The sequence below is a fragment of the Clarias gariepinus genome, chromosome 2, assembly GCF_024256425.1.
Source record: "Clarias gariepinus isolate MV-2021 ecotype Netherlands chromosome 2, CGAR_prim_01v2, whole genome shotgun sequence".
Taxonomy (NCBI): domain Eukaryota; kingdom Metazoa; phylum Chordata; class Actinopteri; order Siluriformes; family Clariidae; genus Clarias; species Clarias gariepinus.
This window is the reverse complement of record NC_071101.1, coordinates 14781110-14799273: the sequence shown is the minus strand read 5'-3', so window position 1 is coordinate 14799273 and position 18164 is coordinate 14781110. Positions and strand designations below refer to the sequence as shown.

General features: G+C 41.1%; 1 protein-coding gene across 4 annotated transcripts in view; it reads left to right on the top strand.

The window, feature by feature from the left end:
• The window catches only part of enox2 (ecto-NOX disulfide-thiol exchanger 2), a 290449-nt gene that overhangs the window by 134923 nt on the left and 137362 nt on the right, over positions 1-18164 (top strand). For all 4 annotated transcript variants that reach the window (XM_053476492.1, XM_053476469.1, XM_053476477.1 and 1 more), the window contains one exon: positions 14762-14908. In XM_053476492.1, coding sequence (XP_053332467.1) covers positions 14762-14908 — 147 coding nt within the window. The remainder of the gene's footprint in view (positions 1-14761; positions 14909-18164) is intronic.

The following is an 18164-nucleotide window of genomic DNA, read 5'->3' as shown; positions in this document are numbered from 1 at the left end:
GCAACTTTAAACCCTCCCCGCCCTGTGCCATTTGTTGGTCAGGTCTATTATAAGAAAGATAATTAAGCAAATAATTCAGCTTAACGCACAGATTCTCTCTGCTCTGGAGCACACAAGCACAAAGTCGTACTAATAGACCAGTACGAATTCCACACACACCTCGTGTAAGCGAGATCATTAAAGAATGCTCGTCCGTTTATTCGTCGGAGGCCTCTTCCATTCCACGCAGTCAGTGCACGCATTTAAAACTGTGCCATCGAGCATGCCAGACGAGCGCCGCTAAAAATAGAGACGCGCCTCGCTTTGCTTGTATCTGTTATCCCGAATCAACGCTCAAGCCTTCCTTGCTGAGGGCTGCCTCGGCTCGAACACCTCATGACTGTCGTTTCATCACCATGCTCACAAGAATTAGGGGACTGGAGTTCGTCTGCCAGCTAATCCCGGGTTCTCAGCCCTGGCGCTCGGGCTCAGCGGAGTGGCAGCATCAGGTTGTCATCTGACCTTGAAGTGCTAGAGCAGCCACGGCGCACAGAGCCTTCGGCGCGATTATTTATTCCCCAGCATCTGGTGGCTGGCGCAGTGCAGTGCACCGGTGTACTGTACGAGCGCTTCCAAAACAGGGTTTAGTTACATTAGTGCGTTCTTAGCCAGGACTGAACAGTGTCACCTCGCTTTCAACACAATGTCACCTCATGCCTCACCCTCAGGTCTATTCTTTAAAGTAAAAAATTAATTAATAAATAAATGTACATATGTACATTCAATGAAACTTTAAAGTTGGCATGTCTGTACATTGATGATATTTGCGAAAAAAGATGCAACATGAGTAATAGAAGATATCAAGGTGATTTTGGGAATTTTTGTCTGTCTGTTTGTTTGTGCATGCATCACGTAAAACCTGCTAAACGAATTTTAAAGGGGTTTTCACAGTTGTTTTGGCTGAGCTAGAGATAGCATGTTAGCTTTGTTTCATTGCAGTGTTCCATGGGAAGAGAAGATACAAGACTTTAAAATTTAAACCTTTATGTCAAAAAATAAATAAATCGACCTTGGAAAAATCATTAGTTCATCTCAAAATTCAACAGATGACTCTGTACATCTTTAATACGTGCTTATGAGTGTGCAATTTAATTCCATGCAAACAAAGTTGCGGGTGTTATATATGCCTTAATAGGCTAATAAGGTATTAAAAAGGACAGTTCCTTAAAAGAAGAAAAATTTCGTTGTTAAAAAAAAAAGTTGTATTTTGTTTCTACTTTTTTAATTTAAACACACTGACAACTTTTTACTATAATTGCACCACTGGGTTTATATTCCTAAAGACAGCGATACAGCAGTGCTTTAGGGTGTTTTCACATCACAGACCTGGGATCGTTTTTTCCGAGAACACTTGTCCCAAAATCAATGGTTTATTTTGATCAGTAAAAACACAAATGTTCTGCACTCGCGGGCCGTGCCAAGACAAATGGAAAAGGAGGACTCAAGTGCGGTACGGCGTACTAGGTATGGAACGAATCAGATAAGAATGCCAAATGTACTTGGATCGTTGCATAGAACGTACGTCATCAGTCTGTCTCCTCCGAAATGTCCATGTGTGACTAGTACACGCCAATAAAGTGGGAAGACGAGCAAGAGAGCGTTACATTTTTTCTGAAATGTCAATAATATAAGGCATAGCACAGCAATCTATTTCCTCGTTCTCTTCTTTTATTTGTGTTTAATGTCAACTTGCAATAGCAGCTTATTGTCACCTGCTGAGTAAATATACGCAAGTGTACCTGAGTACGGAGAATAATAATAATGTGAACGCCGGCCAGGAGGGAGAGAGTAGGGGGCCAGCAATCGCTCATGGTCGCGGTACAAATCAATTGTGCTTACCGTGAAAGTGCTCTTCATTCTTCACTCTTCTCCTATCATTTCATTTGCTCTAATATGCACCATCTCGTAGATCTCTGACTACATCGAGAAGCGAGTGAGAAAAGTCGTTTCTGCTCTTTTGAGCTAACACACGAATCATAATCCTTATCAATCCTTATCCTATACGTTAAAGATCCTGTATTCTTTTAATTCTCTCTTGATAAACAATTAGGTCATTGTAACTGTAGTTAGCAGTGTGACGTCAGAGCAGCAGATAGAAACCAACCAAGTTACTTCCTGTACAGTACATCATAATCAAAGTTGTAGTTTTAATGAAAGGTCCTGTATTTTACTGTTTCTTTAACAAAAGGTCTGAGAGCTCCTACAAATCGAGTGTGTGTTAATGCTCCAGTCATACACAGGATGATATGAAGTGAAATGTTTAAACATTTTCAATAAGAATATTTAATAAGAATACAGTGTAAAGTATAAAGTAAGAGATTTTTTTTTTACAAATTAAAAATACTGAAAAATAAAGAAAAACTTTTAGCTGTAAAAAAAAAAAAAGTAATTTATATTATATACAAATAATAAAATAAAATAGAATTGAAGTGGAATATAGAAAGCATGTCGAGTCATGAGCACAACAATGTGCAGAATAATGAGCAAAATCAAAGCTGAGGGCGAGGCTCTTATGATGTCATATTAGGGTGAAAATCTTGTTGGCTTTGTTTAAGACTTTATTTTTGCTTTGGTGTCACTGTATGGGCTGTTAATTGAGTTTTACGCCGGAGGTTTTTACAAGCGAAAGCAGAGAAAATTATCGGCGTATCTCTTTCCCTCCGTCTTTTAGAGCCCAGGTGAGAATGTGCAGTAAGAATGGATGCAGATCAAGTCCTCCGAATCCGTTAATGCGTCAGGTCAGTGATGTGCCGTGGCACACACAGGCACACACTCTCTCTCTCTCTCTTTCTCTCTCTCTCTCCCTCAACCCCACCTCCTCCTCCTCCTCAGGTGCATAAATTGGGCCTAATCTTTGTGTTAAGTTGTTGTTCAGGCTCAGGGAAGATTAATGGCTCGCCCCTGAGCCCCCACACACACCACCACTGTGACGCTCAGACACTCTCAGGTCCTGCTGAACGCAAGGCTTTGATTGAAACATTGTTCGTGTTGAATAAATCACAGCACCGGTGACATCAACCCAGCTGGTATTAATACAGCCTGTGGTGTTAAAGGGAAAGAAGCCTGCTCTGGAATATTCCGCCAAATCAAAAGCAGTGTACTGGGATGGAGTCAAAATATATCATATCCGTGAGGGAGTCTGTCCGGTCTCCGGTGTCTGCCGGGACATGTGTTGTACTGGCACTAATGTAACGCATCAGGCGGGGAAAGACCATGAAGCCAGCTAACTACATCTTGAACAGATCGTGTTTTTTTTTTGTTTTGGTTTTGTTTTTTGTTTTTTTTTATGTGAAGCTGGATTTCATTTCCGAACAGCAGGCCAGCAGGTGTGTGTTTGAGGATTAGGATTTTTCCGGTTTAGATCTACAGTGTAAAAGATATAGTAGGGGTGGAAATGATACTCTGTGTGTGTATTTCACCTGATAGTTTAGACTAAAAATATTGCAGAAAATCTCTTGGCAGATGTCTGTCGACTTCCAAACAACAAAAGGAAACAGGAAGGTGAAATTGTTTGTATTTGTTGAGCTTTTAGAAATGTTGTGGCCAGAGGTGGCCATGGTTTTTCATGCATAATCGATAGGGATTCCCTAAAATTTTGTTACAGGTTCTGTACAGGAATGAGTTCATCTGTTTCAAGTCCTTGTGTTTTCCGGAGTCATTCGTTCATCACGTGACGGCTTCAGAAGCATAACCAATGCAGTCTGAATTAATGGCTTAACCTTATTCTTTTTCCTATGACATTATCTTTTTGTCTTGTTTATTGTGTGTCCATCGTTTGCAATAGTAGATGTAAGGGAAGTGACATGATACATTTTAGATACATTTTGCTAAAATGAACAAACTGGCCGAACGAGATTTAAAGAGATGAGTCAGTACAATGATCTGAACTTCCCATCACTGGAGAGTAGTGTTGGGTCATTACTGAACTATATTTATATATAGTCTCGGAGAGTGATTCATTCATTTTCTACCGGGCGGCGTATGCACAAAGCATCGCAAAATTTCCGTAGGTTAAGTACAGGAAACGGAATTGAGTAGTTACCTTTGAGTCTTTGGTCCAAATCAGTTGTTTATTTGTCACGTGACTCCCATAGACGCTATGCAGTGCAAAAGATTTAAAAGAACGAACGACTCGGACCAGAAGATATAAGAGGCAAGCTACTCATTCTGTTTATTATAATATGTCCCTAGCTGCATCGTAATATTTTCATTACTGGAACTATAGCCAAAATTTGTGTATGTAGACGTGTTGGAGGTCGGTTTATTGAACATGTAACATTGTAATGTAACATTTTATTTTATTTTATTTCTAAGAACAAGCTCTATAATGGGTATAATCACATGTTCCACACACCAAGTAGTGCCCTGGTTCAGTGGTTGAACAGTGGTTTGGGATTCGTTCCTGTGTGAGAAGCTTTTACTAAGAAGACGAAATGTGGAAGGTGGAATAACGTTGTCAGATGTGGATTTTAAATGTGGGTTTTGGCAGGCGGCTGCTCTCTCCTCAGTACTGCGGACCAAACAGACCTACTCTCGCCCGTGCTCTTTCACCATATGTTTAATATTTTTAAATACTTTAAAACCTTTACAAAATATAGCTGCTTTGAACAAACTGGACAATAAACATTAAATTGAAGTGAGAATCACAATGCCCATAAGTCAAACTGAATCGAATGGACAGTCCTGTGATCCACAGCTCTAATATCTCAAAAAGTGGCGCATCGCACAGCCAAGGGGCGTTTAGTGTAGTCTGTGTGCATCCTGCGCTTAGACATGGAATTGATTGTAGTATGATTTAGGTGGAGTCCAGCGGGAGGGGGGGTATTACAAAATCCAATCTATATTTCTGAAGAGTCGCAAGCAGACCAAAAAAAAAAAGGAATGAAAACCACTGAAGAAAACAGAAATATCAGTGTTTATATATGGAAACTTATTTCACTATACATGGACAATCTAAGTGGAATCTCTGCACTGTTTGGGAGGGACAGCAAAAAACGTGTCATTATCTGAGCTCTAGACACTCCAGGCCTTCCCTCGAGGCTCCCTCTATTCATGCAGAGCAGATCGCGTCTTTAATAAACCACCTCCATTCCCCACCACTGGTCTGTAAACAATGCCCACTAGTGCTTTATGTCATCAGATCATCTGTGCTTTCATTATCTCTCACTGCATCGATTTGCATCGGAGGCGATTCAGCCTAAGCAGCGATGTGTGGTGCGTTTTTTTAACGCCGGATTGAAGATAGATCCATGACGAGTGTGTTGGCCAGAGGCGCAGCAGAAGGTCTAACATCAGTACTCCGTGATTAAAGCACTCCCGCTTCACGTGTTGCGGCCTTGCAGAATCTGCTTGGAGCAGGTAGCGCCGAAGCCAGGTATTTTCAATGATCAGTCATCTGTTACCGTAAATATTGCACTGTTTCTCAACGACGGTCTCAGAACCCTCGGGGAAGCTACAAAACTGTAGCTGGGACTTCAAAGAACCTTTGATAGGGAGGGAGAGAGAAAGAGGGATGGAGACGTACAGAGAAAAGAGGAAAAAGTGACAGCGGTGCACCGAGCGTTAACGGGCATTGGATGAGAGAGCCACAGCTGCACCAGGATCTAGCATCTGGACGAGTCCTGATTTGCTCTTCCGTACATTTCCATCTGGTTATTGAAGTTACTGAGTCACACAAACAGGAGAGGTGAGTAGGGGAAAAGAGAAGAAAAGAAAAAAAAAAGTCTGTTTTGGGTTTAGATCCAAATTCGTAATACCAAACAGATCCAGGTACGTTACATCCCTGTTATAAGGGTCTTTCATGGCCGATAAAGCTCTCGCTCTGTGTCATTACCCAGACCGCACTACATTTTATTTCCCATTTCCTCTATTCCCGCTGCATATCCTTTGCTTTCAGTCATTGTCATGCACTCACACCTCCTGCGCCTCCTATTCCTTTCACTTCACATCCACTCTTCTGTAGCCATAGTGATGTTATCTTTGTCCTCTCTCTCTCTCTGATGCATGGGCAGTATTTTCCCTTCATCTTTTTTTTTTTTTTATCCTCATAACGGAAGAAGTGGTTTTGACCAGCTGCTGAGTGCTGCCTAAATAACTCCAGCGACTGCGCTCTAATGGAGGAGACGGACCCTGCTGGGAGGAGTCCAGAAAGCCGGGGTGACCGTGCACAGAGCCCCTCGGCGAACAAGAGACAGGCAGAGCGTTGGTATAAACGTAAATAAATAAGAAAAGAAATCTAGAGAAGCCATAGAAAATGGAACGTGAGAATCTCTTATTCACCACCTTAGTATTCATGCAAGCAAACCCCGTGCCACGGAAAAGAGAATCTGAGAATTTCTCATTCACCATAAGTTTAAAAAAAATAAAAAATAAGGAAGGCATTCAAGTCTGTTTAACCCGGAGGCTTGCAGCGGGCTTGTGAATCCCAGCAACCAGAGAGATGAAAAACATTAAACTGCAAAAAATTCATGGACAGTGCGACAGAGTGAAATGATAAATTGTAACAAGTAAAGGAAGCAGAATAAGATTAGCAGGGAGAAAATAGGAACGGAGGATCTTCACAGGTTTTTACTGTTTTATATGTACAGTATGTGCAATAAGAGACTACAGCCAGTGGACAGGAGGAAGAAAAGCTACAAAAAGCCACATTGTCAGAGGTCTACGTTATGATGGGTTATTCAATCTCGTCGGTGATTGTGGAATTTGACCAGCCAATCAAATTCAAATTAACATAAAAATTTTATTTGTCACTTACACAGTCGTACACAATATGCAGGGAAATGCTTATATGACAGCTTGTGACCTTAAAAACTAAATTATCAATGAGAAATAAATTAGTGAATTAAATAAGAATATGAGTAAAATATAGAAAAATTTGCCTGCAGAGAAAAATAGAACAACTAAATATAAAATATAGAATATAAAAAATATTTTAAAAAACTTAGCTGTACAAATATACAATAATGGCTGTGCAAATATGAAAAATATGGAGAAATGTGCAAAAGTGTGCAAAATTAAATGAAATTAAAATGTCCAGGGTGAGTGCCCCTCTCAGTGCCCCTTCCTCAACAAGAGACCCAGTGGATGAAGTAAGTCTCTGAAGTAAATCGTGGAAGGAGAGAGTCGTCCACACTAAGGTTATCCCGTCAGGATTGGAGGCAAAGTTTTCTTCCTGTAAACTCGTGACATCGGCTACTGTTACCCCCTACGTCAAGGTTTGAATCCTCATTCTGATCGAGCGGGATCCGGTCAAATTGTTCCGTTTATGTGATAAGTTTTTATTACAGCCGAACTATTACTCTAAATATCAGTAGGATACTAGGCTTCATGTAAACACACGAAGAGAAAACACATTCCACATATCCAGTCGCCTCATTCCAATATTTCCGGCACGTCGCATTGCGGTGCGACAAAACTCGCTTTGATAGACGCCGATTTCTAAAGCCGCATTCCAAGCGCTTTGGAGCTGCTGTGGAAGATTGTGCGCTTATTCGGGCCCAAATAAAAGCCGGCATCTCAAGATGAATGCCTCGAGTATTTCTGTGCTGAGAGAACGATGACCTCATTTCTGTAATATCGCAGATAAGGTGGAAGAAGGATGGAGTCTTTAGACATGGAGAGTCCCCGGAGAAGCTGGAGTCCAAGGTGACCCCGGATTATACTCAGTAGGAGATAGAGTTTCAGTGTAGACCTTGAAGTGTAAAATCTACTTATATCTATTATGAACAAGTTCAGCCAGTTCAGTTTCGGGATTCAGGAACTCGGCCCGGCCTCGCAAAGATAAGCAATCGGACAGGCAGGTCCAATGTCAGATTTTGTACTAAACACATCCATTGTGTTAAATTACAGCTGAGCGCCTGGTGATCTGCTATACTCCAATTAATAGATCACATCAAGAGCGGTTATTCTGTGTACAGGTGGTCTAAAGGTCTGGGATCTTAGGTAGATGAGTAAATACTGTAAAATTCATCATCAGCATCTCTGTGTGAGCTCTGTTCCAGCTTTTCTTAATAGTTTTGAAAGCCATCTAAAAGGAAAACACATTTCACATAAGGATTTTCACATGTGCGTGTGATTTTATTTTTTTTTCTTCCTACATTTATTTGTCTGTAATGAGCACATAGATTGCACAAGACTGATTTTTGAACCATGACCACATGGGTGTATAGATGGAGGGTGTTTGGGAAGGGTGTAGCTAAAAAAAATAATAAATCACGATATGTCCCAGGACTAAACTGTAAGCTGCAACATTACAACTATTTATTTGCCAGACATACCATTTAGACTGGAGAAAATGCAGTCCCTTTTGTTTATTAAAAATATTTTAGCTGATTATTTAATTCTTTTATTTATTTATATATAAATATTTATATATTTATATATTCTTTTACTTATGTAAGGAACTTGTTTTATTCTGTTGACACTTAAATCCATTGTAAAATTGAAAAACAAGTAAATCCAAATTTGGTTTTAAAGTTCTTCGAAAAAACAAATCTTAACTAGTTTTATATTGAATTGTTTAATTTTATATCAAAAATTGACTGGCCATGAATATAGCTGTAGGAGCTGGCATGGCATTAAGAAAGAAAGAAAGAAGAAAGAAAGAAAATGAAGCAGATTCTTTAAAAAAATTAAGAGAGAAAGAGAGAAAAAAGGGGGGGCTGGGAAGGAAAAGCATGAGCGCAGACACTTGAAAATCGACCTTGTGAGCGAACTTGCCTTTAAGCGCGTAGTTAATTACTGAAAATAAGACTTCGGCTTCTTTTTGATTTAGAAATAATTGGTAAACAAGTGAAGTAAATCCTGACCAAGTCGCCGCATAAGCTGGAATCTGTGCCCGACTGTGTCGAAGCCAGCAGGATAAACCGATTTCACCCTCCACTCTCTTGCTTGTTCCACGCCGTCCATGTCTTCCCAGGAGACCCATGGAGTCAACTCATCTCTTAAGCCAGCGTAAATTAAAAAGCTTGGTGTAAATTAGACGCTTCTCCAGCAGACCGGCCAACATGTTTACGAGATTAATTGAAGCATCATTCATACCTGAGAGGTGATTTGGGAAGACCTGCCAAGGCTGCCAGATGGAGAGCGGGCTGTACATGGGGAGACGGGAAAGTGACGGGCAGAGAGAGAGAGACAGCGAAAGAAACCGGTGCGCAGGACTACAGTAAATCAGTCATCTCTAGTGTTGTGCGTTTTAATGTTCACCGGACGTAAAAACTGACCTCAAAGGAACCGCGCTCAGTCATGCGACAAGCACTCGTTGCGGAAACGCATTCGAGCGTTTTATTAAACGGTTGCACACGGTACACGAGCGCACTTGCTAGAATCCGGAACTACTGTAGCTATCAGGAACAGAGAAATGACAGTAAAAAAAGTTTTTTCCCCCATGTGTCTCCCCTTAATCCATTCGGGACGAGGCATTGTGCACTCGTGTGTGTATTCCATCTTAGGCAGTTTTTACTGTAAGCACACAGTAGTCATGACCTGTCGACAAGAAGCCCAGTGAAAAGGGAACGCGGTGTTCCTTTTAAACACACCATTACATTGTAAGCGAAACATTAAGAGTGAAGCCAAGAGCGTATCTGAAAAGAAGAGAGGCTGTGTTATGTATACTAAAGGAAAGATTCATCATGGCGTCGATGAGACTGAAGTGCAGGACGCCACCATCAATTGCTCCGAGACATTTAAAATCCCCCTGTAAACATTTTATTGAATCACTCCACTTGGATAACAAAAAGAGAGAGAGAGAGAGGGGAACGTTCAACAAAACGCACTCTTCTGACATGAATAAATGCATGAGCCTCATCTGGTGTCGAAGGCAGCCGGCGGCCCGCAGTTCCCTTGGAAGAATAGTAAGAGCTTTTGCTCACAGGAACTGCCCTCTATCAGCTGCCTTTCCCACCCCCACCCCCTCTCTCTCTCTCTACTTGTTTTCCCTCTCCTACTCTCATTTCTCAGCCTACTCCCGCGCATTCTTTTACTCATCCCCATGCCCAGGCCCACCCCACCTCTCCTCTGACGCTGTCTCTGTCTAAAGATAAGCATGGTGTATGTGTTCTGCGTGTGTGATCCGCATCCGTCTCAGTCCTCAGCGCCCATCAGCGGTTCGAGGAGTAATACTCATTTAAATCTCATCAGTGGCTCTGTTGAAGCATCGCAATCCGAGGGAAGAGTGCAGTATTCTCAGCCAAAAAAGGAACAATTTTCCATTTATTTAAACAGAGAAATTTCTGAAAGCGGTTTACTCCCGTTAAGGAAGCATCCTAGTATATGTGCGCTGCTCTATGGTGTAAATACACAATGTAGTGTATAATCATCAGTAGCAAGCCGTGACTTTCAGACAAAATCCGTCCGTTTTTCCTTCTGCATCAAGACGACAAAGCACCAATCCTACAGATGATCCCTTGATTTAATAAATCCACGCATTTCTAATCTCAAAGTGCAGTTTAGTCTCTAAGTTTAATAAGGCCAACAAACATCCACAGATTCCCATCCTTTAGCTGTGCACCAGTAGCAAGCTAGCAAAGGAAATACTGACATCTAGCACAGTTCACTAACTACACAATCTCCCATGTTGCTGTTGTAATATCCACAACTAGACATGTAGATTTTTTTGAAAAAAAATTGTAAGTGGTGCTTGCTGTGTCAAAATTCAGGCCTCTGGCCCTTTTATTTTGTTTATTTATTATTATTTTTTTGTTATATTATTTTCCTCCTGATTTTCTCGCTAATTTAGTCGTGTCCAATTCCTCCATTAGAGGGCTCCCACATTAAGCTACTACTACCACTCAGTCGGGAGGGCCGAAGACTATCACGTCTTTCCTCCGAACTACTTGACACCATCCGCATCTTTTCAAATTGCGCGCACCGCTGTGGGGGGGCGTAACACTCAAAAGACAGCGCATGCTCCACTTGCGTGAGCTCAAAGACGCCCCTGATTGGAACTCGGCCAATCAGCTCTCTCTAGACCTCCGGCTGTGAGAGGTTACAGCATACAGCAGGAATTGAGCCCGTGATCTCCGGATGATAGGGCGTAGTAGTTGCTAGGGCGTGGGTTGACAGCTTCAGAATGATCCCGAGAGACCGATTGGGTTGCGCGAGTAAAATGAGGCCACCCCATGTCTCTATGACAATGGGATCCACAGTTGGGTTCAGTTTTAAAGTACCTGTGGAAGTTACCGTAGATGTAACCGTGATCACAGTTTCAATGTGGAGTACCTTCACCATATGTCAAGAAGGCAAATTTGCGGGGTATGTTGCAAGCCTCTTGCAATGTGGTAAATTTTATATTTCTACAAAGTTCTTGCTTTGTGCTAGAATCCGTCAAAATTGGTCTCAGTGTTAAGTCTATGGAATTTTTGGGCCGGCGCAATCGGCCCGATTGACCTTCCCCCACCCCACCCCTCAGAAAAGTCATAGCACCTCATTCCTAAACGAGCCGCACGATTTGACACCTCTTTCATTGGTCTATAACAAATGGTATAAGAGTAGTTACGCACCAAAGTTTGCCTAAGGTTCAGATGCTAATTTTTCTACAAAAACAGGCTCTTTTTTATAAATATTAAATTGTCTCAGAACTGTATCCATATGGCCTGGTCAGATGATAGTCAATTGAAGAGCCCAAGACAAAGACATACAGTGTGAAGCAAGTACCCAGTCCACCGACTGGTATGCTTTTGGGAGAAGAAAATGCAAACCTGTAAAAAATCCACATGAATATTGGAAAAATATGAAACTCTGCACAAAGAGTAATATGAGCTTGGGATTATGGAGCTGTGAGGCAGAAAGACTACCTGGTATTTTATTGTAGCACCCCAAAGGTTTACAATTCCTCTCTAATATTTGTAATATAATAAATTAATCTGGTCAGTGGTGGTCCTGCGGGTGTCCACATTAAAGTGATGTGTTAGCCATGAGGAGGTCCAAGAGACTAAAGGTCTATGGTGATCAAATAAGAATAGACCTCCGCACCCTGGTCAAAAGGAATCCTTTGATGGTCCATTAGAAAAAGGACTATGAAGGGTGCAGGGTAGCATAGTTTTATGGTAGTCATGTGACAGTGGACTATCATAGACACTTCTATCATATCACTTCTATGGACGTCCTTTTAATTACTATTAATCATAATGGGCTTCAAGTGACTATATACTGTACCTATGTGCTGGTCATGCAGTAGTCACTATATCTGGTCAGAGGTTCACTATTATATATATTTTTTGATCATCTAAATAAGCCAGAGGGACTAAAAGAGGTAATACGAGGGTGAGTCAAAAATTATCTGCACACTGGCTGTAGAATTAATTTAAGTTAACTTTTAGAAAAGACAAATGCATAATTTTTTGACATAATATCCTTGCTTTTAAATACACTTTGTCCATTTATTAACAAGCGTTCATAGTTCCCGCTGAGTTCTGAGCCACAGATTTATCGCTGTGCAGACATGCATCGTCATGCTAGATCACAGCGCCCTTGGATATTAGTCCTTTGCATTTAATTCGAAGTTAAAGGCTTCAGCTCTTCAATAAGCATCTCACTGTAACGAGCACTGTTGTGTGTTGAACCTTTTTCCTGATAATGTTGCAATACTGTCCCTTGAAAATCCCAGGAAAAGGTAAGCATGGACTTTCCAGCTTGTTGACTTTTGAACTTTTTCGCGATGAGCGATTGAGGATGTTGCCGTTTACTCTCAGACTCGTAGTGATGAATCCATGTCTCGTCTCCAGTAATGATTCTCTTTAAGAAACATTTTATCTTCCTTAGAGTATCTGTCCAAATTTATTTTGCAGATATCCAAACGCTTCTGTTTATGCTCCTCTGTGAGTTGTTTCGGCACCAGTTACCCCCTTAGACCATCAGGAAACAAAATAAACGAAACACTGCACACTGTTCTTCTTTCATGCAAATGACACGGGGACATCCATTTTCGCTCGCACCGGAGTGCGGATCATTTTTGACTCACCCTCGTACATAAGTGATGGATGAGCTACCTTTAGTAACAGTAGACCTGTGCAAAGTGCACCTACGAGTGCTGTACCTAATAAACTACTGTAGCATCTCATGGTATATTCATAGTGCATTAAGGCCCATAATCCCAACTTTGGATCAAGCAGGTGTATCGAATCTCATTTTCCATGCGAGGGCTTGGTTTAATGGACAGGAAAATGCGAGAGTGTCATGAGAGTGTGCTGAGATCTTAGAGTTTTTATTCTATGACTCATAACAGACCAGCAGCCTTCGTCTCTCATTAGCAGCCCATTACGTGCCAAGGACTTTTCACTGCTTTACAAAGCTCTCTAGAGAATGATAGCGAGAAAGCGATACCGCATAAAGCCCCGTTTAACTTGTCATCAGTGTCTGTTCCTCCGTTGTTCTTGGCATCATACTGTTCCAAATCCTGTCCTCTGATATATATATATATATATATATAAGAAAAGATGTAAAAAAAAAAGTGTTAAAAATATACATATATTATTTTTTTTACATCTTTTCCTTAACAAATTCATAGTTATCATTATTTCTTAGTTCTATTCTTATTTTTTTTGCTTGTTCACTCCAGATTCAAGTTGCTTTGCTTCCTCGAACCCTCGTTTTATGACCGAGTTTCTGTATCCGCTGTACAGTACTGTCAGAACAGGCCTTGGAGGTCAGGTGCAGGACATTAAGGCACACAATTAAAGTGCAAGTTTCTGAACTTTGTGTCAGCCTTATTCTCTCTGGAGTCGAGAGGACGCTACAGGACACAAGGTGACATTCCGGTTCTCCACACTTCCTGTTTTCTTAAGAAAAACAAAGCACAAGAATCAGTGATGAATATTGCATGAGAACAGTGCTGCGTTCCCGTGCGCTTTCTAAACAGCGCCTTCACGTTAACTGTATGAGATAACCTGAACAGCTGTATGTTAAACAAAAGAATAACTTTAATTATTGATTTATTTTGCCTGAGTTTTGTGGCAGTATCCTTGTTGTTACCGAATCCATAATTCATCAGATAAATTGGCTTTTGTTGTCTTATCTCTGCTTTAATTTCTTTCTTTCTTTTTTAAAAGATGAACAGGAGTGTCGTTTCTGGATATTGATTACTTGTAGTGTGCATGAGCTCGCAGCCAGTTTATATAATGGGATTTTATTAAAAGCCAGAGGGGTTAATAACTAACGGGAACCTTTGCGTGGCTAATCCTGTCTTTTTGGCTTTTGAATAAGAATTAAAAAGAACAATGCAGTACGCTGAGCCACTCTCTCAGACGTCTCGCTCATCGTAGTCTTTCTCTTTGACGTCCTCGTGTCCAGAGGTAGATAGATTAGCCCAAAATGTACTTAAGTAAGAGTAGCTGTACTTTAAAGTAATATTACTCAAGTAGAAGTAAAAAGTATTTATCCAAAATATTACTTAAGTAAGAGTATTTGGTGCAAAGATACTCCAGTACTGAATAACCGTAATTTCATCGTATAGTACATTAGTTAAAACCTTTTTTTTTATTATGTAAGCAGTCAGGAAAAATGATAACATAATGTACAAATTGAGACATTTCCAAATAATAAAATTAATTAAATCCTAAAATAAAATTAGCTTACTACCCACCTCTGCTCGTGTCCTAGTTATGGATCGTTGTTGACATGCCATCCTCTATCCAGGGTTATTCTTTGTCTAGTTAGATTGCCTGTTTTTTCAATTTAGTTCAACTTTAACAGGTTGTGTTTCTTTATTTTTTTTTGTCTTTCCCAGGACTAAACCCGTTACCCTTTGACCCCGCAAGCAACAACGAGCCACTGCAGTTTAATAACTCCAATGGGCCCCTGGTGTCCGAGTGTCCTCTGGAGACCAGTACAGACAACGGCAGCAAGAAAAGGAAGAGACCTAATCTTCCTCCAGGTAGGCCTGGAGTCCGTACCATGACAGAATTTTACACACCTTCAGCTTAGTTGTTCTTTTCCACAGTTGTAATGTTTAATCTGCAATCAGTACAACATATTCAACTGAACAATTTTTTTTATGTATTTGCTTATTTATATATAAGGCAGCATTTTAGGATATGGCCACAGGGTACTTCTGTAAATTTAACAGCATTATGTGAAAATGGCAATATGCAAAGTAGCTATAACAAGCTCGATGGTAACAAGCTCGCCCTGTCATCCTCGAGTTCGAATCCCGAGCGATGCTGTAGCCTCCTGTTGCCGGAGCCTGTTTGGGCAAGCTCTCTCAACATGGAGGGATAGAAGGCACCTCAATCGCCACAGGTCTGGCCAATCATGAGAGTTTGTGAGATGCTGGCGTCACATATTGTCATAATGATGAGTAGTAACTGACTACGACTAAATCCCGAGAAGCTGTTGTTAGTCTTTCCGCTGCCTCCGTCAGGAGGTCGCCACAGCAGACCATCTGATCTGAACATCAACTTGGCAGACGCTGGATGCCCTTTCTGACACAACCCTCCCATTATATTCAGGCATGAGACTGGTGGATGGGGTCCAGGCATTGGCTGGGAATCAAACCCAGGCCTTCCGCATGGCAGGCGAGAGACCTACCACTAAACCACCAGTGCCGGGAACCATCCAAACAAGGCGTGTAGAACTTGACCTCTCTGATTATGCTGTGAGTTTTGCGCAGCCCCCCCTCAGGTGAAGACTTGGGTCTACCTGCTTACTTTCTTTACTTCCCTGTGACATCAAACCTATATTAGGATGCTGAGAGTGAGGATGAAGAATAACGGATGCTCACTTTAAGAGATGGGTGTTGTTAATTACATCGGATAAATCGTCCGTGTTAATGAGCTCATCTTTTCTCAAGTTGTTATTGTGGTACAGTTCTCGCTGTTCTCAGTCAGACACGACGGCACCTCGTCAGACCTGAGGTGTACACAGACACCGTTCGAGTACGAGATCGCGAGCTGGCGCAGTCATCACTGAGAGCCCCACGCACTTCTGTTAGTTCCTGACTCTTGGTGGTCCTATTTGCCTCTGGAGCAGCGAAGCCACTCAGAGCTTGAAGTGACTGTGATTAGAGCTTAAATGAATGCAAACGACGTGCTTCTCATCCACGCTCTGTTCTTTATACACCCTCACAGCTGACACAAATGAAAGTGAAATGGGCCATTGTGCTGCGGTCGCAGTCAGAAGCCGGATGTGCAGATCAAAGTCAGCCGGCATGATCAAAGCCTCTCAGCGCTAATCTAATCTGCCCATTTCACTCCGCTCATTTTCTTACTGCGTGGACTCCATGCGCTAGAGAAAATGATTGTTGGAAACGCATAAACCTGATGCTCTCCGGTCTCCACCGCGCTCGCCTGCACCACTGAGTTATGAGGAGGCGTACTGTAATTCAGGCCTCGTTGTTGTTGCAGTACAGCGTTATCTTTCAGCAAAAAGTTGGACCCTTGTTGTTTTTTTGTTTTTTTTTAGTATTTTACTGATAAAGTATTCTCGAAGCAATTAGCATCCATCAGGAAAAAAAGTGATAAGCCCCTGATTACATTCATTTAAATAATGAGAATTGTTTAGAGTATCTCGCAGTACCCTGCTGCTTCCCGAGCCCTTCATTGCTCCATTGCCGTTCTGAACGCAACTCTGCTTAGAATCAAGAATGAGCAAATAGCTCTTCGGTTTATAGCTGCCCAGTCTGTCATTAAGCCTCGATCTCATCCACCATGCCTGTGGCTGATCAATTTGCTCCCTGATGAGGAAAGAATGAAAATATGCATTACTGTGTTTTTTTTTTTTGTTTTGCTTTTTTGTTTTTAGTACAAACTTTCTTATAGATTTTTTATGACTTTCTTACCGAGTTAGACCAAAGACATTCCTTATTTTCAAACCTCAGTATTCCTCTACAGAATTAAAAGTTACAGGAAAGTATTTGTACGGCAGAAAAGAAAGCAGCACATTATACAAGCGACTACATTTTAGAGCAAAAATAAAAAAAATAATAAAATCTGCTGAAGCAGGTGCAACAGTCCAAGTCCTCAAAAAAACTGTGTGTGTGTTTGTGCAGGATGCTTTGTAAAACTTTAAAGCCAATTTCCTTGTAAAACTGCACAAATGGTAACTGGCATCAAAATGTTGCCATGCCATTTATTTATTTTTTTTCTAGTTGTTGTTCATTAGGCTTTCTTTTTTAGGGCTTTTTTATTTAAGTTTTTTAAAGATATCCTTGCTCTACTGCATTTATTTCCAACACTTTTACGCAGTAATGTATATACTGTTCTGAAATGACAGCATTGTACAGCAGCCAGATTAGCATTTGTCCAGTCACTTTAATATCGTTCGGCAAAGCTAAGCGAGGGAGGTTCTTACTGTCTCTGAGGTGAGATCTTAATGCTAGGGAGGGTGGTGACTAATTACTAGCCATGCAGATTTAATCTCATTAAAGCGCCGTAATGGATAGATTCATCTCATTAGCCATGGCACGCCATTAGCAAGGTTCCATCCCTAGCCGTGGGTAAAGGTCTGTGGGTCAGCGCGGATCATGTGCTAGCCATGACGAGCGTTTATCAATGCTAGGAGTTGCAACAATGTTAAATCCGCATTTCAGTAACAAAGAGGTTCATTAAGAGTCAAAAGGAATTCAGAGGAGATAGTGTGTCGGGCTGGGGCATGGTGTGGCAGTGGGTAGCCCTGCTTCAGCACAGCATCCAATCTACAAGAAGAGCACTATGAGACCTTTTCCTCTGTGGTCCAAATATCATACACCTCTTTCATCTCTGCGATTGCTGTTTTTTGTTTATTTATTTTCCCAAACTTCTCGATGGAGCGAATTACATTTGAGTAGTCGTATGTTCACTTATGGTCATTTTTTTCAATTCAGAATAGATTCACTTTAACCTATAGAGGAAATCTAGAAAATGTTTATTGCTCTAAAACTGAACAAATCTTTAAACATGTATCAGTGTATTTTTGTTTTTGCGAAAATGCAAACCACTTGCATGCACCTTCCACAAATACTCGTGCTTTGCAAGATTATCACATGTTCTTGTTCTTTGGGGTTGGTGAAATACTGCCACCTACCGAACTGGAGTGTGAAGTACATGATTAGCAGGACAAAAGATATACATATATGTAACATTTAAACAGTCAACAACACTGGTTACACAACATGTCAATGTGTATAAGCTTTCTCTTAATAGTTTTTAACACTT